Source organism: Tachysurus vachellii, chromosome 8 (genome assembly GCF_030014155.1).
Source record: "Tachysurus vachellii isolate PV-2020 chromosome 8, HZAU_Pvac_v1, whole genome shotgun sequence".
Classification (NCBI taxonomy): Eukaryota; Metazoa; Chordata; class Actinopteri; order Siluriformes; family Bagridae; genus Tachysurus; species Tachysurus vachellii.
Window position 1 is genome coordinate 29162266 of NC_083467.1, and position 26424 is coordinate 29188689.

At 37.6% G+C, this 26424-nt stretch overlaps 1 protein-coding gene across 1 annotated transcript in view; it reads right to left on the bottom strand.

Moving 5' to 3' along the window:
- Nucleotides 1-24426, bottom strand: part of col5a2a (collagen, type V, alpha 2a) — a 40071-nt gene extending 15645 nt beyond the window's left edge. The window contains exons 1-10 of the mRNA XM_060877131.1: nt 24156-24426; nt 3499-3735; nt 3068-3081; nt 2914-2946; nt 2764-2796; nt 2397-2450; nt 2204-2290; nt 1529-1609; nt 1199-1243; nt 1029-1082 (exon numbers count right to left, since the gene is read on the bottom strand). Of these exons, the coding sequence (XP_060733114.1) occupies nt 1029-1082; nt 1199-1243; nt 1529-1609; nt 2204-2290; nt 2397-2450; nt 2764-2796; nt 2914-2946; nt 3068-3081; nt 3499-3735; nt 24156-24246 (729 nt within the window). The 5' untranslated portion in view covers nt 24247-24426. The remainder of the gene's footprint in view (nt 1-1028; nt 1083-1198; nt 1244-1528; nt 1610-2203; nt 2291-2396; nt 2451-2763; nt 2797-2913; nt 2947-3067; nt 3082-3498; nt 3736-24155) is intronic.
- Nucleotides 24427-26424: the final 1998 nt, after the last annotated feature.

The window sequence follows — 26424 nt, forward strand, 5'->3', positions numbered from 1 at the left end:
CTGTGTTAGCGGTTACAGGTTGTCATTCTGCCAAACTTTTACTTATTGAAGAATTGGTGTAGTTTATATAGGCCTTGAACTCTGCAATAAGGAGCTTGAGCTGCTTAAATGTTTCTGACATGCTCTTGTCTGTGATGTGATGCAGGAAAAAAAAAAGAATCTTAATTATTCTCCGGTTCAATAATTTACAAGATGGTGGACAAAAAAAAAAACTATGGACAAAAATTTTTAATGCTAAAATGTTTTTATTACAGGTTTGATATACTCCCTGAAAACATGATATCCTGCTCATTAGTAAAGACTCTTTAATGTATACAAAATGCTTGAGTGAGCAATGTTTCAAGCAGCAGGAGACAGAAGTAGTTGTTATACAAATGTGTTCAATAGTTTGAAGGAAATGATCCCCAGTAACAAATTAGCACTTGTTAGTTCATTTTACAGAGGCAAGGAATAAGTGATCAGTCTCAGGACAAATTCTATATTCTTGATCAGAATTATTGACCCGAGACAACAGAACTAGACTTTCATTTTAAACTGCATCACTCTCGCTGAAGAAACAGAGAAGCTGTAACTCTCTAAAGCAATCTAAAGTCTTCAATCTTAACCTCAGGGGGTTTGTGTGTCTGCAGGTTTTCATTACAGACAAATAAAATCCAAACCTAATAGCTGTTTGAAAACCAAGATATATTGTGAATGATGTACAAGTGAGTTCAGGTTAGTTTTTCCTCGGATAGAATGGAAACTGCAACCGCAACAAGAGAATCGATGAACCTGATCTATAAACAGTGATTTGTTCTTCCATGATGGAATGGCTGGGTGACTAGTTACCAAGAGTTTACTTACAAAAGCATTTAGTTTCTATTTGTCACATAATTTAAGGCATTTTACATTAGATTTTAGATTTTAAACTTTAAAGGCTTTTAATATGAATTGACTGGTCTGTTGCTTTACATTTATAGACACGATCTAAAACACATTTATTAATGTGAACAGATATAACAAACTGATTGCTGCCTTCCGGTTCTTACCATTGGGCCTGAATCTCCAGCTTCACCAGGGGCTCCTTGAGGTCCAGGTGTACCCTAAACGATAATACGAGAAGAATTGGAATTAGAAGTAAGTATTTTAAAAACTTGGTCATTCATTGATATTTTACGTTATCAAATAGGTATTCATGGTTTGTCTGCTTCAGACTTACTGGTAGACCGCTGGGCCCAGGTGCTCCTCTTGTGCCTATGTCGCCCTAAACATATAATAAAAAAACATACCAAATGGCACTCAGCTATTTACTTAGACAACATAGGCTTGTTTGTTAGCTACTGAGCAAAGCCTGATCTGCTCTAGGAGAATATGTGACTGGTCCATTGGACAAGATAGCATAAATGATATTTCTGAAGATGCTGCTACTAAGGTCAAAGCAAGCAGATCATTTGGAAGAGCTCACGATATTTTCACCAATTATCTTTGCTAAGCTGTACTTGGTATTTAGACAAGGCAAGATTTAAGGGTTTGAATCACTGCTTTATACCCTTTGTCCAAGAATCATGGCATGCTGGCCTGCTGCTTTGTCACCTCCGAATCCTTCTGACATCTGAGAGGACAGCTGACCCTAAATAAAGCAACAAACACGTCACCAAACACGCAAACATGCAAAAACTAGATGCAGGAAATTAGATGTTATTCGTGTTGTATGCATGCTTTCATGTGATGTAGTTGAATTTTTATTTTAGGCAGCATGGCAAAATGTGCAGAACACCACACACACACACACACACACACACACACACACACGCACACACAAATAAATAGTCAACACATTTGGATTCCTTTAAATGTATTACCTAAATTATATGTAAAGGTCTATTTAAATGAAGGTTTAATAAATTATTGATATCAGTGGCATCACAGTGACAAAAAAGATCATTAATCATGGCATTCATGTTGGTATTTTGGCCAAACCTACTTTAATTAATTGAACTAGACTTCAATGTGCTTTTGAGGAAAAGCTATATTATATTATTACATTTTTCCATAAACTAGAGGATCTGAAGTTTGACTTAATTTAAAGATGTTTTGACAAAATTCCCCCATCCTTTTCTTTTAACATGTATATTAGCTTTAGGTCTGAAATGCCTTTTTTGTAATAAAAAAAAAACAAGCAAACATTTATTGTATTATTTACAGTATATCCTGTAGTACTCACTCCAGGAGGATGGCCTGGTGGTCCGGGTTCTCCCGGTTGTCCAGGAATACCAGGCTCTCCATCATATCCTGGTGGACCTCTTGCACCCTACAACAAAGGAATGGTTTTAAAATTATATTACATGTGAATTTACGTTTGTCCATATTAATTATGGTCTGTCTTAGTGTGAGGAAAAATTACTGCTGTTTCTTACAGGTCTTCCTTTGGGTCCCGAATCTCCCCTGAATCCTGGGGCACCTGGTGGTCCCTGTAAATGACATGAAGGCAAATTAATAAAAGTAAATTTTTTTGCCTGTTATGTTTTCATTGGTCAATGATGATTTCGGATCATTCATAAATTAACAAATTAGTTTGCTTGAAAGTAAGAAAATTATTTTTTTTTGGGAAAAAAAAATTACTATGTGCTCTACTGCCACCTGGTGTCTCAGAGGACTAAAGTGCAGGTACTGCTAACTCATAGCAAAATCAGGAGGGTAAGGTATCACACACCATCTGTAATAGTCTCACTGTCTGTGTGATATCGATTAACACTTTTTAAGTGATTCAGGTTCCAAGCTTACCATTGGTCCTTGTCGTCCTGGAAGTCCAGTTATCTGTAATCATATTATGATATTGTTTACAACGTGTCATCGAATTCTGTCACAACACATCAGCTTATGCATGCAGTTGATGAGATATACATAATATTAAGTAATGAAAATAATACATACAAATGGCACATCTCCAGGTTCACCTTTCTGACCCTGAAAATTAAAATGATAGAGTTCCCTCAGTTAAAGCTCATAAAACATGACAATGGCTTTGCCCAGTTTGTTGATTGCAAATGATGAATAGGGGAAAAAAAAAAAGGGGGGGGGGTCTTACCTTATAGATTCTGTCTGAAAAGGAAAATACGACATGAAGTAGGTCAGTCCTCATTAATGTTAATTATTCAAATCAAATCAAATCATTATAGATAGACTGTGACTTTACAAATCTTTTTTTTTAGTCAAGAATCTTTTTAAGTGTAAAATAAACAGAGATTTCCAGCCACAGAAACCCACCAGGCCAAGATTATGTGCAGAACAACAATTTAGATTTATTGATGTTTTGATTAACCTCATTCAGTTCAAGTGACCAGAAAAAACAGCCCATAGCTATATAATAAATAAATAAATAAATAAATAAATAAATAAATAAATAAATAAATAAATAAAATAACAGACACCTGATGGTATCTAATCCTCACTTTGAAAACTGTGATAGATTATTATGCTTATTTTATTACTAATTTCAAGACTGAACACAGTGCATACTGTTTTGGCCACCGCCGCCGCCACCGCCGCCATCACTGTCCGGGTAGGTGGTCTGGCACACCGGGCAGCATTCACCATCAGGAATGATGACCTTCTCACAGTTGATCACCTCATCACACTGCACATCGTCGCACAGAATGGTGCCACTGTCACAAACGCAGATCCGGCACGGCTCAGGTTTCCACACGTCTCGGTTAGTGTAGACCTGCCCGTCCTCGAAGCAGCTGAGGTCATCTCCTGCAGAAAAGGAACGACCATCTGAGGTCAGCACATTTTCTTTTGCATTTAAAGTGAGTAAAGTCTGGGATGTTGTTTTTATATTGAACACACAGGCAGATATTCTTTCTGCAGCATTTTTTTTGAAGCCAAACCAAAGTGAGAAAAAGTCATTACTGGAAACAGTTCTTGGGTAAGTGGTAATGAGTAGATGTACTGCAATTTTCTCCATAAGCCGTAATTCATAAAAGGAACTATTTTTTTTAAAAAATCATAGGGTTTTTAAATAATATTTTATTACTTTTTTCTAGATTGTGTATTATATAGAACTCCCAGTCATATATAACGTTATACTATAAATGCTTATTTCTGCAGTATTTGAAGGAGAAGCCAATATTTTTCACATAAACATTACAGCACAGTGAAATTCTTTTCTTTGCATATCTGAGCTTGTTAGTAAGTTTGGGTCAGACCAGAAGGTCAGCACTGATATGCCACCCAGGAGCAGAGAGAGTTAAGGGCCTTGCTCAAGGACCCGACTTTGGCAGCTTCTCAGTGCAGGGGTTTAAACTCTTAACCTTCTGAACAGTAACCTAGAGCCCTAACCGTCAAGCTACCGCTGCTTCTGTCAGTCTACCAACTGCCCCCGTGTGAATATATATGCTAAAATATGCTACTTTAAATAATACAGATTTGTTAAATATGGTATACAGCATAAACATCTCAACCAACATAAATAATTAAACAATTAAATCTTAAACTAGACCACAGCTAACAGATGAACAGCAGGTGGCATCCATGAGCTTCCTGTTCTACCTTTAGTGGTACCTTTACCAAAGAAATGTACATCTCATCTGCACCTACAGGCTCAGTGAACAATTATTTTAAAGGTTCAGCTATTTCAAGTAAAGGTGTAGGATGTGGAAGTACACTTGCATTTTAGGTGACAGGTTATTTTTTTATTTTTTAACTATGCACATGTATGTATGAAGATAAATATAAGGTCACTTATACACATTTGGAAAATCCCCAGTCCAATAAAAAAAAAAAAAATATATATATATATATATATATATATATATATTTTTTTTTTTTTTTTTTTTTTTTTTTTTTTTTTTTTTTGACCAAATAGAACTTTCTAAATGCCTTTCAGGTCCTTAACACATTCTTACCCTTAACATTCTTACTCACTGTTCTCTGATAAGAAGTTCATATCTCTCATATCTCTAGTCACTCTGGGAACTAGATCAAACAGTCCTATAACTCACATAGCTACAGGTACTTTAGGTTATTAAATCATATTTAAGGCTCATATTTATATAAATCCCATTGGCCTTTGGGGCATGAGACGACCAGAGCAGGAGATATTGTGAGTGAAAATCCAGGAAAGTTCTGTATAAAGTGTTCTTTTGCAGTGAAAGGCTAATTCACACATGTGAAGGTGGTGGACATTCTTAAAATCCTTCTTGCCCTGAAGGGGGTTGGGATGTTGCAAGTATGAGTCATGCCAAGTTCCAGAGGGAGATCTGCTGTATCTGAGAAGGACCATATGGTCCAGAAGAACCTCACAGGAAGGACACGCACAAATACACAGGACCGGTACATTACAATCCAACCTGAGTGATTTATAATGTTTTCACATCTGAGTCAGTGGTTCTGTGACTAAATCCTTGTTTTTATTAATGAAAAGGTCAGAATTTTTTCCAAGACCAGATTAAAGACTCATAAATGCAGGTCTATTCTCATTTCCTGTCTTTGTGGAGGAAGGGGAGAGAAAAACAAGAATAAATGTCCAGTTTAAAATGCACTAACCACAATTCACTATCATCTCATAAAGGTAGTCTAAAATTTATCATTTTAAAAAATGTAATTCGAATAACAGACACATTGTATGCTCGGGTTATAATGTACGTTAAGGGTAAAAAAAAAAAAAAGAGTGTTTTTTGGTTTGAGAAGCATTAGAAATTTATGTGGAGAGAAGTGCATTTCACAAGCCAGTTCTGAAAACCACACCAGTTGGCTTTGTAGAAATTTCCACCACCCCCCACCCCCCTAATTCATTGCAGACCCTGCAGTTTTAACCAACGTGTCTAAAGGCACTGACGGCAGTGGGCTCGTGACCCTTCGAGTGTTTCTCCTGATGCTGATTTTCCAGCTCTCTGATATGCCAAGTTAACTGTTGCTTATGCTAAGAATTAGTTCTGTGTCACTTTGGGGCTTGTGTCCAATCTAAACTAATGAGGCATTCGCTCGCATCCTCAAAAATCAACTATGTTGAACTATTTATTTAACTATTAATTTAAGACGGTAACGCTGAGTCACGGTTCTTTGGTTGTGAGTGTTTAAAAAAAAAACGTGGTTGAGACGGATGGTATTTTGGATGGGCCGAGCTGAAAGGGAGTACACGTTGGATTTGATTTATACTGATGTTTAAAATCCCACACCCTCACACACTAGTTTCCTGAGATAACACAATCTACTGCTATTCCAACTCCATGCATTTCCACTACAGCATGCAGAACCTAGGGGGTAAACTATGAAATGTACTACAGCATGCAGAAACCCAAGGGGAACAAAAGTATTGCTTTATGTGTTTTTCCCATCTACTGTAGTATGAGAATGCTGCTGTACTGTGTTTAGGGATTTCTCTTTGGCCTCAGTTTCTAAAGCATTAGCAAATGATCCTATGGAAACAGTGACTCGTTTAATAGATTTTGCTTTTCCAGCTACAGCTATAGACATGTTTCCGTGAGAGATGAAGCGCAGTAAGCCTTGCATTTTTTTGTTAGCATTTTAGCAGATGTTTAACTTCAACTTTAATACATATCAAAATTCTAAAATTCTAGATTATATTATTATTACTTTTTAATTATTTTGCCAATTTTTAATAGCGATTGTAAACTTTTATTATTTCATGTACACATCCAATACAGTAAAATTCATTTATTCACAGAATCTTATCTTAGAGAGCAAAGAACATAAATAAAGCTTCTGATCAGCAGCCCAGGGCTTTAACTACAGAGCCAAAACTGCATCTAAGCATTTCTTTGTTTTATCCCTGTCGAAAAGCCCTTAATGTTTCTATGTTGAACCCTACAGAAGAAAGTTTTCCTATTAAAGAATATCCAAAATAGAATCCATTTAGCAATCTAGAGACCCTTAACTATCTAAAAATCCTTTGTGGAACATTATACCTTCTAAGAGTGTACACTATTGTGCAAGAACATATGAATCTACAGTGCATCTGGGTACACCGAGGGTTCTCTGTGCCAGCTGTAACTCTAACTGTAAAATAAACCCCACTGAACCCCTCAGTAAAAAATATTTTATTCTGACACTTTACAGGAGAAATGCACCTTTTCCCCAGAAATTTCCCCAGAGTCTTTTTGAGTTATCGAGGTTTGCTCTGAACCTTCTTTCCAATTCAAGTTATTAGTTAAATGGGTTAACTATAATTGTAAGAAAATAATAAAAAAAAAAGGCAAATACAAAAAATGTGGACCCCTTGGTTGTAGTTGACAGACACCTTTAGCTTGAGATACACTGGCCTTGAAACCATACTTAGAGTTCTAAAATAAGAGCCATAACAATGTAAAGATTTATGGTATGGAATTTTCCAAAAGTTTCTTGTGAGTGTTACAGAGGGTTGATTTTAATGCATCAAGAATTGCTTCACAGTGGCTTAGTGGTTAGCACGTTCTCCTCACACCTCCAGGGTTGGGGGTTCGATTCCCACCTCCGCCTTGTGTGTTTGGAGTTTGCACGTTCTCCCCGTGCCTCGGGGGTTTCCTCCGGGTACTCCGGTTTCCTCCCCCGGTCCAAAGACATGCATGGTAGGTTGAATGGCATCTCTGGAAAATTGTCCGTAGTGTGTGAGTGAATGAGAGTATGTGAGTGAATGAGAGTGTGCTTCTTTATTTTAAAAGTACAGTCCCTGACAAAAGTCTTGTCGCTTATCTATTTTTTGAAACACCTGCTATTATCCTGACTTTTAATTAATCAATTGGTGTTAGAAATAGCTCATATGAAAAGCTAAAACCCTCCCAAATGATGTTTAATGCACTGAAATAAATTAGTTTCACTGAAAAAAGATTTATCATTTAATCACGACAGAAAGGTCAAATTTTGGCAAAAGTTTTGTCGCCTTTACAGAAATGGAACAAATTTACTGCAAATACAAAAATATGTCAGCAAATGAAGTAGCGGTGCTGTGAGATCGAAATTTAATATCTTGTATGACTTCCATGAGCTTGAAGGACTGCATCCATGCGGTTTGGCAAGGATTCATACAATTTATTGATGAAGTCATCAGGAATAGCAAAGAAAGCAGTCTTGCATGCCTCCCAGAGTTCATCAATATTCTTTGGTTTCGTCTTCCATGCTTCCTCTTCCATCCTATCCCACATATGCTCAATGATGTTCATGTCTGGTGACTGGGCTGGCCAATCCTGGAGCATCTTGATCTTCTTCGCCTTGAGGAACTTTGATGTGGAGATGGAAGTATGCGATGGAGCACAATCCTGCTGCAGGATTTGGCCTCTTTTATGGTTGGGAATATCAGAGGTAGCTAAGATTTCTTGGTATTTTAGACTATTGATGTTGCCTTCCACCCTGCAGATCTCTCGCACACCCCCATACTGGATGGAACCCCAGACCATGATTTTTCCACCATCAAACCTCACTGTTTTCTGGGTGAATCTCGGATCTATGCGGGCTCCAGTAGGTCTCCTGCAATATTTGCGGCGACTGTGGTGTAATTCAACAGAAGATTCATCTGAAAAATCCACCTTTTGCCACTTTTCCAGCATCAATCCTTTTAGCAGGCTGTGGGCCTTGGCAAATGCCACACGGGTTTTCAATTGTCTTTTGTTTAGTGCTGGCTTCTGAGCACCGATTTGACCATGGAGGCCATTTGGAGACAGAATCCGACAAACTGTTCTGGTTGACACAGGGACTTCAGGTGACCAGGTCTCGTGGAGCTCTGCTGCAGTGGAAAATGGGCTGGCCTTGGATTTTTGAGCCAACAAACGGTCCTCTCGAGCAGTTGTCTTGCGGGGTCTGTCTGACCTGTGCTTGTCCAAAACGTCTCCAGTCTCTTCAAATCTTTTTTTAATCCTCTGTACTTGACGCTGAGACACATTGAAGGTGTCTACCACATCAGCAGTAGATCTGGTCTTCAGCCTCTTGATAATCAAAACTTTAGTCTCAGGGTGAATCTTAGGCATGTTTGCAGAGGTCTAGTTGCAGTAGATGTGAAGGTCAAGTGTACTGGGGCTCTTTTTATACACACCTGAGACCTAATTGATCCATTATTAGTCACAGGTGAAGCTCATATGACAAGGAGACAACACTTATGTCTTTGCAAAAATCGACTCAATGGGCTTTACCAAGCTGTGAATATCAGAATACTTTTTGACAGTTTCGTTTTGCACTGAAACATTATTACAAAAGCTGTTGGGATTAAAATGAGCCATTTCTTGTAAAAAAAATCTTGATTAGAAATATATTTCAGCGGCACTTCAGGTCAATTTGTACACAAGCGACAAGACTTTTGTCAGGGACTGTATAGGAAGAGAAGTGTCCTAAGTGTCAAAGAGTCTTAAATTCTTTCAATAACATTATGATTAGAAACCTTATGGATTATTTGTTTGTATTCCTGAGAAATTCTTTAAAGATTTTTGGCAGAATAATTCAACTGAGTGTTTCTGTATCATAAACAGTTCAAACTATTCAATGAACACATGAGGAACCCTTAAAGAATTTTCTATCTAAACATGTTCCTTATGTTATCTACCAGTGAAACCTTTGAGCTTATGAGCATTGTATGAATAAGATGCTCAGTCATCCACACTCCCAGCACAGCACCAGCACTTCTAAGTGGTTTTAAAACCTATGATTATACCAAAACCTCCATCTCCTTGGTCAAGTCAAGCTGGTTTCAAGCAGAGGTTAAACCACTGGCTTAGACATACAGATTGGACAGCTTTGGGGTTTAAGAAGCCTCAAAATGTTCTTCTGGTTTGGACATGACAATCACTTTGAAGTATGGTATCCAATCCTAAATGAAAATGGACTTGATTAGTATTTTTAGGATAGTAACTATTCTAGAGTTCTGCCCCAGAACACACAGATACAAAGATAAAATCGAGCCCAAATTTCCCAAAAGCCTCACTGCATAAAACATACAAAACCAGCAGAACACTACCATTTAACATGAGTTTAACTCTCCATTGCTTTAAGAAAACTAAGAACTGCTCTGTATGGAAAAGTCAATTTGATTTGACACATAAATTAAATCAGCAAGTAAGTGTTTTTTTTTTTAAATAAATTATTTAGAACTTAAGTTGTAGGTATCTCTGTGGTCAGCATTGTGGACCAAAAATCAAAGCACGGAAAGAAAACCAATGTGCTGTCGGAAATCAGACTTTATCTATACAAAGGGCTGTCAAGAGTATCAAGCTTACACACAATAATCCCACGTTATAGGCTAATTTACACATCTATGGGTGTAATGTACCATAAAATAGTCCACAATATACTTGGCTTGTTAAAATTCCCAGTGTGGTTGCATTTTTAGTGATTTTTCATTTCTTAACACCAGCAAGTTCTAGACCTCCAAGACACGTACTACCTCATGTACTACCTCACGTACTACCTCACGTACTACCTAATGTTACACTGCTGCAGATTGGCTATTATCAACCAGTATCATTCCAAATGACATGTAATGCATTCTTTCCATTCAGAGACGATGAATAATTCTGCTTTCTTCTACTCCCACCATTGACTTTCTCTTCACCTGGATTTCACATCATAATTTTCAAGCAAACTTTTTCAGTTGTTCTATGCTGGAACCTTGTATTACATATTCTGCCTAAAGAAAAATGTACTGTATTGCATAATGTATACATACTGTATTGTGTCTTGGTAAACACTGATGTCACTGCGACTGAATTCTGGAAAACAGCCAATAGTTAAGCAAAATTGAGTTTCTTTATGCTTCTCTCACCTAAATAAATATGACTTTTCTAGTCCACAACACACCCACAGCTTATTAGGTTCTAGCTATAAGCAGATAGATATTATACAGTATATTCAAGTTGAATGTAGATGGTCCCCATCGCAGTGTGGACACATAACAGGATTTCCTTCTTGATTTGGAATTCCCAAAACTTCCCCCAGCATGATAAGGGTCTCCATCAAGACAAAGGTTACCTAAGAGTTAGCTGATAGACTGCTTTCCACTGTCCCACCTCCCCACCTTACTGCTCTAGGCTTTATTTTACTCTGAGACGAATCAGCCAACGATATACTGCGCCTTGAAGCTTGCGATAAACACAAGAGGCTTTACTCTGAAATAAAGCACATGTGGGGATTGTGCTCATTAGAGACACAATTTAAGGGCTAAAAGGCACACAGAACCATCTGGAACCTGACAGTTGTGTAGATCATCTGAACTGTGAACAGGTAAAATACATGGAGATGAGTCTCTTTGAATCTCAGGTGTGCTCTCTCTCTCTCTCTCTCTCACTTTCCACCGCTTATCCGAACTACCTCGGGTCACGGGGAGCCTGTGCCTATCTCAGGCGTCATCGGGCATCAAGGCAGGATACACCCTAGACGGCGTGCCAACCCATCACAGGGCACACACACACTTCTCAGGTGTGCTATACTCTCCAAAATAAATGGTTTTTGGGTCCAATTTTGTGGTCTAATAAATTGCATTTTGAACAGAAATATGAAAGTAAGTGATGGAAAGTCTCTATTGTAGTACACTGTGGTAATGCAGAGCATGGCATGGTGTGCTCTATAACCAAGCAACTGGTGCCTTTTTTCTCAAATAAATTATAGTTATTCAAACACAAAGTCAAGATAACATGTAATCTTTGGTATCATTACAGATTTTCAAAATAAACACCAGGATGAAGATTAAAGCTCACCATAGATCTTAAAGTGGTTATTGTTCTGCCATCTGTGGCAATTTTGCTGCTTTTCTGGTTGTGATCACATTGCCTTAACTTTGTCAGACGTCCAGCATAATTACATGTTGTTTCCCAGTTTTATCATTCAAATGAACGTTAAAAAGTCAGTTGCTGGGAAAACACACAAAGTCACTTCACTTTTAGTTCCTTATTTTGACTTTTTGCCTTTTTTGCACATTTATTTTTAGAGAAAACTTCAAATCTAAAACCCGTTGAAGTCCATCTCTATGTTTTAGATGAACCTCTTGCTTTCATTTGCACCCATGTCATGCATGAGGTTCAAGGTGATGTCCAAACATTTTTTTTTAATGTCTTCTCATGTAGCACATGCATACCATATAGACAATCTGCAGCATTTGCTCATCCCATATCAACAACATTTCTCTCTCTGTAAGCTGTTTATGCTTCACGCTTGAGAGCCCGGTATTTGTTTATATGCTCAGAGAAAGCTTATTATCCCTAGAATATTAGTTTAGGCCTACATATGTCAAGAATGAATGTTCACGAGCACAGCAAGAGTCTACGCATTGGCATAAGGGAATAAGAGACGTTTGTATACGTAAAACATCTATGCAAACAATATCCCTTAGTTGAGGTTCAAAAATGTTTACAAGTCTTAATACTTATGTATTTGAGACACATACACTCTCAAAAGCACTTTATTCTGTTACCTCTTTGCTCTGTTTAGGCTGAGTATAAACAAAATACACCATGTGACTGCACACGACGATATTTTATTCTTGGATTCATCGGCTTGTGTTAATATTTACAAAGCCTGCACAGTTGTCCTTTATACAAATATGGTACTGATGTTGGAGGATAAATTGCCATGACAAACCTTCCCTTAATTATATATTCGAGCCATTTTTGTCTAGATATTTTTGTCTGAAAATAACTTTACAACATTTTGACATAAAATATCTGATGCAAAAATTAATTCAGTTCTATAGTGCGATTAACAGTAGACATGCTGTTTACTGTTCTTCTCTCAGTCACAGAGAAGCTTTACAAAAATCCAGATGTACGTTTAGGTTCCTTGATTAGCAAGCTAGAGGCGACAGGGACAAGTAAAATCTCTCCAAGACAACATAAGGAGAAAATCCTAAGAGGAACAAGACTTAAAAGGGATCCCTTCCTCTTCTGAAGTGGAACAGTAAATCATTACAGTGTACTGGTTTAGAAGAGTATTAAGCTTGTATTGAAATGATGTTCAGATTGAGCTTCAGAGATGAGTCCTGAAGTCTCTACGATAATAGCAGCAGTTCTAAAAAGCTAAAGAAACAAAAATGAAGTGAACACGTATATAATGTGGCCAGTCTAGCTTTTCATAAAACACATGCATAATATTTCTTTCCAGTCTACGGATATAAACCGAACCCATATTTCCTGCCGTGCTTTTTCCAGTCCCAGGATTTTTTTTGTACAGTACGTGACAGCTTGCAGTGTCACAGCTGCTTTGCCACATCTCTACATTGCTTTGCCTTCTTCAAGCTCAGCACCAAAGTAAGCGTGTTTTTTATAAATCGTTACTCCAAGCCGAATAGCACTGAAAGAATCCGCTTCATGTCGTTAGCACATTTTCTGTCATGGTACTCGTGGCTGTTTGCTCACAGAATGCAGAGACAAAAAGGAAACCATTTTGAACAAGCCCAGGCCCGAGCTCTCTGGTTTTCACACTTTACAAGACGTATAGTATAGAAGGTTCAGAAAATGCACAGCACTATCAAGGTAAAGAGGCCCTGCACGTGCCATAAAGCTCTGCTCTGGGTCAGTGATGTCAACATTTTACATGGTGGAAGTTTAGGGTATTATGGAAGGAATGTGATACTCTGTGAAATGTTATAAATGCCATGGTCAAGCAGACATTATACAGGGATTGAACTGGATTAAATCGTCGCATGTCACTGGCATGGCATGCTTTTATAGCTTGTCACTTTAATCTCGGAAATGAATGTAGTGTAACTTTAAAACAAATTTAAGCTACAACTGTATTAGTTAATTATATACATTGAATAGGCATAAATTAAATAAAAAATAATGTAGTAATAAAGAATAACATATACAATGAAATAAACTCACTCACTCACTCACTCACTCACTCACTCATCTTCTACCACTTATCCGAACTACCTCGGGTCACAGGCGTCATCGGGCATCAAGGCAGGATACACCCTGGACGGAGTGCCAACCCATCACAGGGCACACACACACACTCTCATTCACTCACGCAATCACACACTACGGACAATTTTCCAGAGATGCCAATCAACCTACCATGCATGTCTTTGGACCGGGGGAGGAAACCGGAGTACCCAGAGGAAACCCCCGAGGCACGGGGAGAACATGCAAACTCCACACACACAAGGTGGAGGTGGGAATCGAACCCCCAACCTTGGAGGTGTGAGGCGAACGTGCTAACCACTAAGACACCGTGCCCCTATGAAATATAAAGAAAATAATTTAAATAATTCTGAAATATAAACTAAAAAAAGTGGTATTCAGTTTTAATGCATAGTTACACATACACACATACAAATACAAATACACATACACACATACATACATACATACACACTGTGAACTGTATATATCGTGAATTTTTATTATATTAATTCTTTATACTTCTCCTTATGTTTATCTTTTGTTTTATGTTTATGTTCTGTAAAGCTGCTTTGTGACAATGTCCATTGTAAAAAGCGCTATACAAATAAACTTGAATTGAATTGAATTGAATTACAAAAAAGATGCCTCTATACTTTTTTCTGTAATTTACAGAAGGCATCTCTAAAAGGTTATAAGTTAAGAATAAATGTATTAAAAAATCTGCATTTTGAACGTCATTATTGACAAAATGTTTAATACCTTTCTGTTTTGCACAGTGAACATTTAAGTTTGTGGTCTCGTAATACAGCTGAGGAGCTTAAAAGCTGCCTGAGAAAGTCTGCATGCTGGGAATTTTGTAGGCAGCGAGTAATCACTCTGCATGTTCACGTGATTTAGACGCAGAGGCACCGAACAAATGTTGCAATCTGGAAACAAGGAAAAATGCTAAGACATGCCCCTTCATCCAAATGGGAAACTTTAACGTTTGCACTAATTCGTCAAACTAGACAGTATAGTCTGTTGTGCATGGAAACAGCGTTAAAAATGTGAAAATAGTGCTGCTGAGAATCGTGCCTGATTGTTTTCACGATCTGGCAATGCTCTCCTCGTTTAAGCTTATGCATACTTTTCCTGGTAGTCATGAGCAGCTGGTTTGGCCTTGTGTTGTGTGAGAAACCTATTCCGGATGGAAGGGATCGCCTCTTTAACTAAACAGCATCTTTTTTCCAATAGGAATTTTTTCCATTTTTGTCAAAAATCAAACTGTATAAATGTTCATTAAGTAAAGGAAGTCGTGTATTACAATTCAGCCCGAGTGGATCTTTGGTATCAGGGATTACTGTTATACATTAGTTATAAATAATATTCTGATAGAGATTTCTTAGGATATTTTTTATGTATAAATGTATTTATTCAGACCGTTATTCTTAGTGTGAGTTAACAAAGCGACGTCGTTCAATGTGGAGTTACATTACAGTTTTATTACTTTGCACTCCGAGTAAAAAAGCACATGGGATTTTATCCCTGTTCAGCCTCAGACATTAAACACCCCTGATCTGCCCACAGGAAATAGTGGTCTAAGGGCAACTTCCTGCAGGGCAGATAACGTGAGAACAAGCTAACTAAAGTGATGAATCTCCTCCTTTACCACGAGGACAGATGTTTTTCTTGTTGTTTGATTTTAAAGCACATCAACAAAAAAACTATAAATTAGAATTTTTTTTAAATTTTATAAATAAAAACCTGCGCTGTTTTCAATTGTGTCCATTAGTTTATGTTAAATATAATTAACATCAGTGAGAACTTAGCCGAACTTATTAGATAAAAAAGGATCCATTTATTTACATGTAACTGCCTTTTAATAAAAGCCATTAGGGCCAATAATTATGGAGAACACACCACATGCTCCAGTGTAGCTTATCAAAGCATTCCCAAGTGTTTCCCTCTGACCACAATATAATACGTACGCTTCGCTTTTCCGATTCCTTCCGTTATATTTATATATTTAGAAAGTGTATTGATTAGAAACATGTTCTTGACTTTCAACTGAAAACAAAAAGCAAATTAAAAACAAGGCAACACGTGTTATTCGATTTAAATGTAATTTACAACTTTAAAACAAGATGAGTGTTTTATTGGACAGCAAAAGTCTCCAGCCAAAGCACATGGCAGCACAGCGCAGTTTTCCATACGGTAACACCATCAAACCTGCCTTAAGACCTGCTAAACCGTGCAGACATTTCCACATAAACCTCTCTGGCACAGAGGGACTGGAGATGGGTCTGTTTGCAACACAGTCTCATTACTGTTCCAAAAAGCACAGTGTGTTATAGTGTTTAGATGACTTCATTTACTGCAGCTCCAAAGTGTTGTTCGAGCTTTTGTCAGACTTTCAGATCGTCGTTTGATTTTGCTGTGAAATTTAAAACTCAGCTTGTTTGAAGAGAAACTTCAAAAGTAAAAATGAGTTCAATAAGATTTTGATCTAAATACTTTTACTCTGATGTATCACTAATCACTGATCTGATCTATCACTAATCACTGATCTGATCTATCACTACTCACTGATCTATCACTACTCACTGATCTATCACTACTCACTGATCTGATCTATCACTAATCACTGATCTGATCTATCACTAATCACTGATCTATCACTAATCACTGATCTGATCTATCACTAATCACTGATCTGATCTATCACTACTCACTGATCTATCACTAATCACTGATCTGATCTATCACTACTCACTGATCTGATCTATCACTAATCACTGATCTGATCTATCACTAATCACTGATCTGATCTATCACTAATCACTGATCTGATCTATTACTAATCACTGATCTGATCTATCCCTAATCACTGATCTGATCTATCACTAATCACTGATCTGATCTATCACTACTCACTGATCTATCACTACTCACTGATCTATCACTACTCACTGATCTGATCTATCACTAATCACTGATCTGATCTATCACTAATCACTGATCTATCACTAATCACTGATCTGATCTATCACTAATCACTGATCTGATCTATCACTACTCACTGATCTATCACTAATCACTGATCTGATCTATCACTACTCACTGATCTGATCTATCACTAATCACTGATCTGATCTATCACTAATCACTGATCTGATCTATCACTAATCACTGATCTGATCTATTACTAATCACTGATCTGATCTATCACTAATCACTGATCTGATCTATTACTAATCACTGATCTGATCTATCACTACCACCTGATCTGATCTATCACTACTCACTGATCTGATCTATCACTAATCACTGATCTGATCTATCACTAATCACTGATCTGATCTATCACTGTCAACTGAAAACAGACTGAACCATTACATGTGAATAGAATAGAAGCCTTTATTTTGTCACATATACATTACAGCACAGATATCCCAACTTTGGAAGTTGTGGTCAGAGCACAGGGTCAGACATGATACAGCAGGGTTAAGGGCCTTTCTGAAGGGCCCAACAGTGGCAGCTTGGCAGTGCTGGGGCTTGAACTCCAATTAACAACCCAGACACTTAAGCGTTGCAGCACCGCTGACCCTAATGATGGTACACACATTGCTAAATTCAGAATCCTTAGTACTAGCACTGCATTTGATTTTTTTTTTTAACAACAATTAATGATTATTTATTATTTATTATGTTATAACTTATAAAAGTTCATGCTCACGATAAACAGATTGAAAATTGTTTAACTGTTGTAAGGGATTTTGGATCAAGTCCCCAGAGTCAGCACTTTGTAACAAGTCAAACTTTACTTATTGTCTATTGGCTGATGAGGGTATCATTGTCTAGATCTGTAACGATAACGTTAACAAGAACATGAATTAACTTTATAATATTGTTTCATAATATTAAACATAACATTATATGTTCTTTTAGAAATTAAAAAAACTTTACTTTCCTATGACAGCACACCCCAACTGGTTTAACATATTTAACCTCATACAGATGAGGATCTGTCTTCTATTAGAAGCTGGCAGAAACATTGACCTCGCACAAGCTGTGACCCCACAGAGATCTGTATCATTTAAATGCACCATTTTATCCTGCAGATTCAGACGTTTTGCCTGTCACATGAACTTTATGGTAAAGATGCTGGATATTAAAAAAAACTTCCTGATCCACAGAAGTAAACCATTTCCAGCCATCTTCCTACCATGAAAGCCACAAGAACCAAGACCACACTATAAAATCCCCGATACACCCAATGCACATTGCGGACATCTGCTATATTTATGTAAACCGTGTCTTAATGATGGTAAAGTCCATGACTCCTTGACTGACATCTTAAAAAAAAAAAAATTAAAGAATACCTTTTATTTTTCAAATAAAAAAAAATAAATAGTACAGCTTGCTTATGAAAAGCTTTCTTGTCTAAAACAATGAGTAAAGGGAAAACCAGGATAAGCTACACAGGGGCTGTATATAATCTATATATTATGGATATATAGTTAAGCTAAGGGGGGCACGGTGTCTTAGTAGTTAGCACGTTCACCTCACACCTCCAGGGTTGGGGGTTCGATTCCCGCCTCCGCCTTGTGTGTGTGGAGTTTGCATGTTCTCCCCGTGCCTCGGGGGTTTCCTCCGGGTACTCCGGTTTCCTCCCCCGGTCCAAAGACATGCATGGTAGGTTGATTGGCATCTCTGGAAAATTGTCCGTAGTGCGTGAGTGAATGAGAGTGTGTGTGTGCCCTGAGATGGGTTGGTACTCCGTCCAGGGTGTATCCTGCCTTGATGCCCAATGACGCCTGAGATAGGCACAGGCTCCCCGTGACCCAAGGTAGTTCGGATAAGCGGAAGAAAATGAGTGAGTGAGTGAGAAGTTAAGCTAAATTCTGTTCTTCATCGATTTCAAAATTCCCCCAATGATAACTAGCCAGACACAACGGAGAATAACAGTGAGGATAATCAGCTGTGAGAGATTTCTTGCTATTAACTTCAATCAGTCCCTGTTTTTAATCTCGTCTTATATATTCCAGATGTTTTCTCTGCAATCTGTTAGTCCTTTCAAATGTATATTTGCATTAGAAAGGATTTAGTGCCACCAAAGCCAGCACGTGCTGCTCGGTACTGTTAGCTTTTAGCATGCTAATTATGTTAGAGGTTATTATCGTTCTTGGTGCGAAATCAACAATATGCTTTCACAAATGCTAAATCATGTATAAGCCACATAGTGGTTAATCCGTTACAGGACATTTCTGCTCTGTTCCCAAAACTGGACATGAGGGATTGAGATAATTGCTAGTTACATCCTGTGTCCACGTAAGCAATGGAAATGGACATCATTTCTTAAACAGACTTCAGAAAACAAAATAACAATTACAGGAATAAAAAAGATGCCAGCACTGCTGACTCATGTGCACATGTAGATGCAACAAGTACAATCACTTTTCTTAGATATAATATTAAAGGTAGTACCGATTATTATTATTATTATTATTATTATTATTATTATTATTATTATTATTATTATACAAAGCTAGTCTGAAGAACAAGCATCAATGTATTATAGTATAGACTACAATTTTCAGGAGGTTGCCATTACTTTTCTGGTATTGTTATAAACCATATGAGGTAGTAATAATAATAATAATGGATAAATCTGATTAACAATCCTAACTTTACCTTTACATCGGTTGGTTTCGGGTAAAACGTTTGTTTTAAACTACATTTGTACAGAGTTATAATGCTAAATACCATTTGAAAGATTATTTTATTTACTACATGCATTGTAACTGCGTTTAATTTTTTTTTTTAATTGTTTTTTTTTTTAAATATTTTTTTAATTCTGCTGCCTCCAATTTGGTCACAACAAATGTGCTTTATAAATAAACCTGACTTGATGTGGCTGAATTTACTTCTCAAAAAGTTCTAATTTACCCCAAGAAGAATTTAAATAACTTCTTTAATGTATATTTAGACAAATAAACATACTTTTACCTGAGAACTAAGTTCATAATTTCCTAATATTAATATTAGTGTTAACATTCCTGTAGCTAAGACTGTTAAAAACTGTAAGAACCTTTATGTGTCTTATGGAATTACATTCTCAGAAGATCCAGAAAACATTGAACTGTAATATCCATAAGCTGTTCTGATAACCTAAAACTGTTAGCTAGGGATGAAGTGATTAGATGATCAGAACGATGGTAATATCAGTAAATACAGAAAGTTAATGAAGTCAACATTCGTTAATTAGTAATTTAAGTAATTGCAGCTACACCGTTACTGATGATGGTGCTTCATTTATTGGTGTTTTCAGTCTGGCTATAGAGCAAAACATTATGATCAAATGATGTTACTGTATGTTGGTGATGTGGAGGATTAAAAGACAGTTAGATATGGTGAATCTACTCACTGAGACAAGCCAACATGATCGTACAAATGAAAACAGCTGTTTAAACACTGAGCTTGGGATTCAGTCTAACAGGGACTTAACACCCCCGTTTGCCTTTTGCCCACCTTTACATGCTCAGCAAAGGCTTGTTGGCCATCTGTTTCTGCACATTATAATCCCAAATGGTTGCGTGTGAATAATCAGATATTTATCACTCTCTTCCATGTCCAGATGGGTGGGGCAGAGGATTGTTTTCTGGCTTGTTTGCAAAAGCTGATTGGTTTGCGAATGACAAAGGAACCCACGATAATTTCCCCCATTTTTCCAACTTTGACATAACCTGCTTCTATTTTTTATGCTCTCCCAACGTCTGTTGTTCTTTGACACAATGTTCTAACATCGCCAGTGTAACTTTTTCCCAAAGTTTTGGGACCCATAATTTGTTTTCTAATTACTGGCAAAGAACCCGGCAAACATCTGGATGTCGTCCCCCGGCTCTGAGTTTTATTTACTTTAAAAATTGTTCCCATAGAGCGGCCTCATAAGCAGGATCAACATCTATTATCCATGACATTCAGATATAGAAGGCTATTGCAGTAAGTTTGGATAGATACTTCAAATTACACACGAAGGCTTTTCCAGCTCAGTCTGAGCTGAAGATCACGTTTTCCAATGTGGTGAGATTTTTTTCTCTCATAGAAGAAAAGGAGGCAAGTCTTTAAGTCATTGCTGAAAAATGCAGCACATGTTTTCCATCAGCTCGTTGTTGCCGACCTGGTCGAGCTCGCATACTTGAACGCTGAGCTATGTTAGAAAACAGCTTATTTTTTGTAAAGTAACGACTGCAACCGATTCTGGGGGGAAAAACAGTGATGAAATTAGGAACTAGATATCTTCTGTATACGAAGATGGTTAAGATGGTTCCAAATGTTACACAGCTTTGTACAATTGTTAATTGTTCGATTATAAATAGTAAATAGATTCTGTGGGTTTGTGAGTATTGATGATGACATGGAGAGGATTGCAGCGCTTCTCGTACAATGTAAGCAAAGTGCAAAGATGAGAAAGAGCCAATAAAAAACAGAGCTGTAACCCAAAGTGTGGAGGGAGTGTCTGAGCGTGTCCTTAAAGTTTTTATTACACTCATAAACAGACAAACTTCACTAGATGGACCATTTCTAACATTTTCATTGTTTTCTATATCCTTTATTATTAGAATCCAGACTTATTGCGTAAAACTTTTCGGTTGTATCGCATATTAAATATCTTTGCTTGTGGAGGATCTGTGCTTAGTTACTGGAAGGCTTTTAGATAAATGCCAGAGCTGCCAGCTGGCCACTGTCGGTTTGCTGAACAAGGATATAAACCATCAAACTCTTAGCTCTATGTTTGGTTTGGGTTCTGCTTCACTCCTCGGTTGATTTAGATATCAAGCTAACAAATGTAACATGGCACTTTTTCAGCTGTACAGATTTCTTGAAAGAAATCGCAGTTAATTCCACTACGGCCAACGTGAGGTGGATTTATTTCTGGGCATCATGACCTGACTCATGATGAAGTCTGGAACTGAAATATAATGCATGAGTAATAAAGAGAGAGTGAATGCCATGTGTCATGGAAAACAGCTCTGCATAATTGTTCCTCATTAAGCTTTCTGGTTGCATGGCCTATAATATGCCTATAATTTAGTATAATTATGTAACTAAATAATATTAAGTCTGGAAATATGCTTGAACAGGCAGCTTGCTTTTTGCTCCTAGTCCTCCTACGCTTCGTCCACAAAAAAAGATCTTATTAAAGAATTAAAGAACCCGGATTCCCATAAACTGTAATTTCTTTCTTCAAAACACATAAATGTTACTGTTGTGGTCCAAAAGCTCCACAGCAGCTGTGGTCATTACTTTACTTTCATTGGGTATTCATTTCTTTAGTAGTACTGAATCAAAATTGATTCCTATTCGCTATTTTCCCCAAGTCTCAGATTAAAACTTGTATTATAACGTTACTTCTTGTGCCAACTTGATTCATGCATAATGTCTCTTATCTAGATCTATAATTATTATGAATAAAAAAAATTCTCCAAAGCCACAATCAACAGCATCCCGTGTCATGTATTTGTTGCATGTGTAAAAACTTTCAATCAGCATATCATAAGTTTTAGATATCACATAGTAGCTAAAAGCAAATGCTACAGTATCAGAGATGTTATTAGAATGTTGTTCACACAACGTTTCCAGTTAACACACCAGTATTAACATTCATGCAGTTGAAGATGTTCAAGTAACATTGTGCAAACTGTGGGCAAAAGTTTCCTAAGACCTTAATGTTAAGAAAACATTCTGCTAACTTTAGAATTGGGACTGTTCAGTGACACAAGGCTTAGACAGTATTCATTATGAATAGTGCAGAAAAAAGGAGGAACAGTTTGAGGTTTAAAAGGGAATTAAGTTGACGATGAGAAAAACACACGTCTAAAAAAATTCGGGCTTGATTTTACATCAAGAGTGAATGATTTTACAGGCAACCACATGCTCAGAATGAGCGATTAAATGAAATAATCCTGCACAAAAGCTCACCACAGACACAAGAACTAGTCTGGTCTGGTTTCATTTCCTGTTCACAGACCTGTTCACATCACATTCACAGACACGATACTCGCCACCGCCAAAGGAGCATAAATATATATTTAATAACAATAGACTGTTTCTAACATTAACGATAATGTCTTATTAAATGGTGACTAGATAATTCTGACTTTCCTTAAATAACGTACTGTATGTAATCGTACGGTTCTCAAACAGACCCCTGTTAAAGTCTTTCACCACCAGGTGGCGCATTTTTACAGCGTATTGCTGTATTTATTTCCAATTTCCAAAATTGCAATTAGCTATAAAAAAAAAAAAAAGTATCATTCATTTCACTTCCAGTTCGCATCCATACATCATGTCATGTCATCTTCAAGGCTCAAAGTTCAGCACTCTGTATAAAAAAAAACTCTGGGGTAGACTAATGACATCAGTGAGAGGAAAAAGTGACGTCATTTGTTTCACGTCTACTAAAACACCCAGCGTGACTGAAATAATAGTGCTCAGGTGTTCTGGGCCCAGACATGTTTTTTTTTTTTTTTTTTCTTCCTTTCTTTCTTCTCTTCCTGTGCTTGTTTTCATCCAGCACCTCCCTCACAACATCTGCCCCAGATTAGGATGGAAGCCTCGCTCCTTTAAATACTTGAAAGTAAGAAAAGGTCAGAATAAATCATTTAATAATTTTATCTTATTTAACACTTTAATTTTCTTTTTTTTTTTTTTTAATTTTTCCTAAAGATGTCATTTGTTGAATTTAGGAATATAGTAGAAAAGAGAGCAATCGGTGGTCCTGGAGGACAAGTTTCACACCCCTGGTAATAGATTGTGCAGATGTGAGGGGAGTGTTTTAGGGGAAATAATGATCTCGATGTGGGCAGCAAAAAAGGCGCAACAAAGAACTATAAGGACTTCGACACTGCAGACTGCACATCGTTTCCATTTCACATCACACGTTCTATATCAGCCTGAACATCACCGATAATCAAGATGATTAACAACAATTCATTTTTTTTCCTTTGAGGATTTCACAAAAAGCTTTTACGCTCATCAACAGTTCTAACATACACAAGAGCTCAAATCCATGACATGTGCTTGACATGTGCATCTGTCTTAGAGAAAACCATTATGCAAGGTTATAAACACACAATTACACCAAGTGATAAACAAACTGAGACAATTTAGTGCATCTGAGTCATTTCTGAGTTCTTCTGAGACTTTTTTTGATGAGGCACATTTAAGAAATGAGCTCCTTATGTGGTGTTAAGAGTTACGTGTTATGTGATGAATCGTCCCATCACAGGTTCCACATAAAAGAGCTTAAGGTATAAAAGTAATAATAAAATAAGTTAATTATATCAATACATCTTTCAGCTTTGCTTGACTTACCACTGTTTCCGTCTTGGCATTTCACAAACAGTATTTGTGCAAGTGATAAAGCCAGAAATAAGAAGATCCTGGAATGCACAAAGCTCATCATGTCTATATCCAAGACATGAGCCTCCTTTTGTGCAAAAAAAATGGGGAGAGAAGGTAAAAGAGTCCAAGTTTATCGCTGCACCATGAAGATAGACTGAGGCTTTTCCTGCTCAATCAGACCCTGCCCAACTTTGTGCTCTCTCTCTCTCTCTCTCTTGCTCTCTCTCTCTCTCTTGCTCTCTCTGTCTCTCTCTCTTGCTCTCTCTCTCTTACTCTCTCTCTCTCTCTTGCTCTCTCTCTCTCTCTCTCTCTTGCTCTCTCTCTCTTACTCTCTCTCTCTCTCGCTGTCTCTTGCTCTCTCTCTTACTCTCTCTCTCTCTCTCTCTCTCTCTCTCTTACTCTCTCTCTCTCTCGCTGTCTCTTGCTCTCTCTCTTACTCTCTCTCTCTCTCTCTCTCTCTCTCTTACTCTCTCTCTCTCTCTCTCTCTCTCTCTGTCTCTTGCTCTCTCTCTCTCTCTCTCTCTCTCTCTCTCTCTCTCTCTCTCTCTCTCTCTCTTGCTCTCTCTCTCTCTCTCTCTCTCTCTCGCTGTCTCTTGCTCTCTCTCTCTCCCTCTCTCTCTCTCTCTCTCTCTCTCCCTCTCTCTCTCTCTCTCTCTCTCTTACGCTCTCTGTCTCTCTGTCTCTCTCTCTCTCGCTGTCTCTTGCTCTTTCTCTCTCACACACGGCTTCAAATAAGAAGAATGCTGACCACCCTAATTTTCCACCCCTTTTTGTCAGCGCTCTCTCATAAGCATCCACTCACAGACACACACTCTCGTGTGGTCACATTGAACTGCAGCTAAAAAATCCTCATGAAATATTCTGCTTTGTCGAGAATTTAAAAAAAAATAATAATTAATACAATAGTTTTACCTTTTAATATATTCATCATTTTAAACAGTGTTTTCAGTTTTGTTACTACGGAGATTGTTGCTAAGCAGGATTATAAACTGGTTTTATGACCATCTTAATGACACCAAACTTAGCTGTTGCTGGCCGAATGACCCAGGATTAGAGCACAGGTCCAAATTTGTCTTGATACAGGTTATAAAATGAAGAATAAAGAAAAATGTTCTATCAATGAGTAGACGTGAAATGTCTGCAGGTTTCCTGTGGTTCCCAGTAAGCTGTCTGTTTTGTCTGATTTTGTTTAGTAGGCTGTTTTGAGCAGTAAACCACAGTGTTGGATTGTTGAGTCTAGCTCATTTCTCCTCTCAAGAATAAGAAAAATTCAATAAAATCTGTAATCTAGTCAGCACGGAATCCAGATCGTATTAACCATACCTCATATGTGGAACAGATGTGCAGATGCTGATGTGTATAGCATACATTGAGATCAAGCATGTAGTTTGGTTTGACCTTTTGTGTCCATCTCAGGAATGTAGTCCTATGTATTGCTCCATTTATTTTTTTGGCTCTTTCTCCCTTTTGATTCCACTGACAAAAAAAAAGTCCTCTCATCTCATCTCATCTGGAACGATAAAAGATCGCCGCACTTAACACTATATGTATTAAAATGATATATCTACATTTAGCACACATCCTTATCCAGAGCCATTTAGATTTTTTTTATTTCAATTTATACAACTACTGTAAGCGATAAGGGCCTTGATCGGGCCCAGCAGTGGCAGCTTGGCGGACCTGGGATTTGAACTCATGACCGACTTTCCAATCAATAATCCAACATGTTAACCACTGAGCTACAACATCCCATATATTATGGAGTTATTCACTGATAATCAAAGTGCTCACTGTATATAGTACAACACAATAGTACCTACAAATTTTCTGTAGCTAATTACTGCGTCTGGTACAGCTACAGACGTGACTGCTACCCCACTACACGTCTCTGATCATCACCTGGTATCCTTCACCATCACTCTCCCTACCCTACTTAAAACTACCTCTCACCCCCTCGTTCTTACCCACCGCAACCTTTACTCTGTCTCCCCTTCTTCTGTAGCTTCTGGCACTCTTTCTTCCCTTCCTGATCCTGAGTCTTTTTCCTCACTACCCTTGGACTCGGCCACAGATACTTTCCTCTCATCTCTTTCCTCAACTATGGACTTCCTCTGCCCGATGTCCACTAAACCCAAGAAAACGTCTTGTTCTGCTCCTTGGCTTTCAGATGTGCTGCGCAACAATCGAAGAGAGCTAAGATCATCAGAGAGAAAGTGGAAGAAATCACAAGTTGATGCAG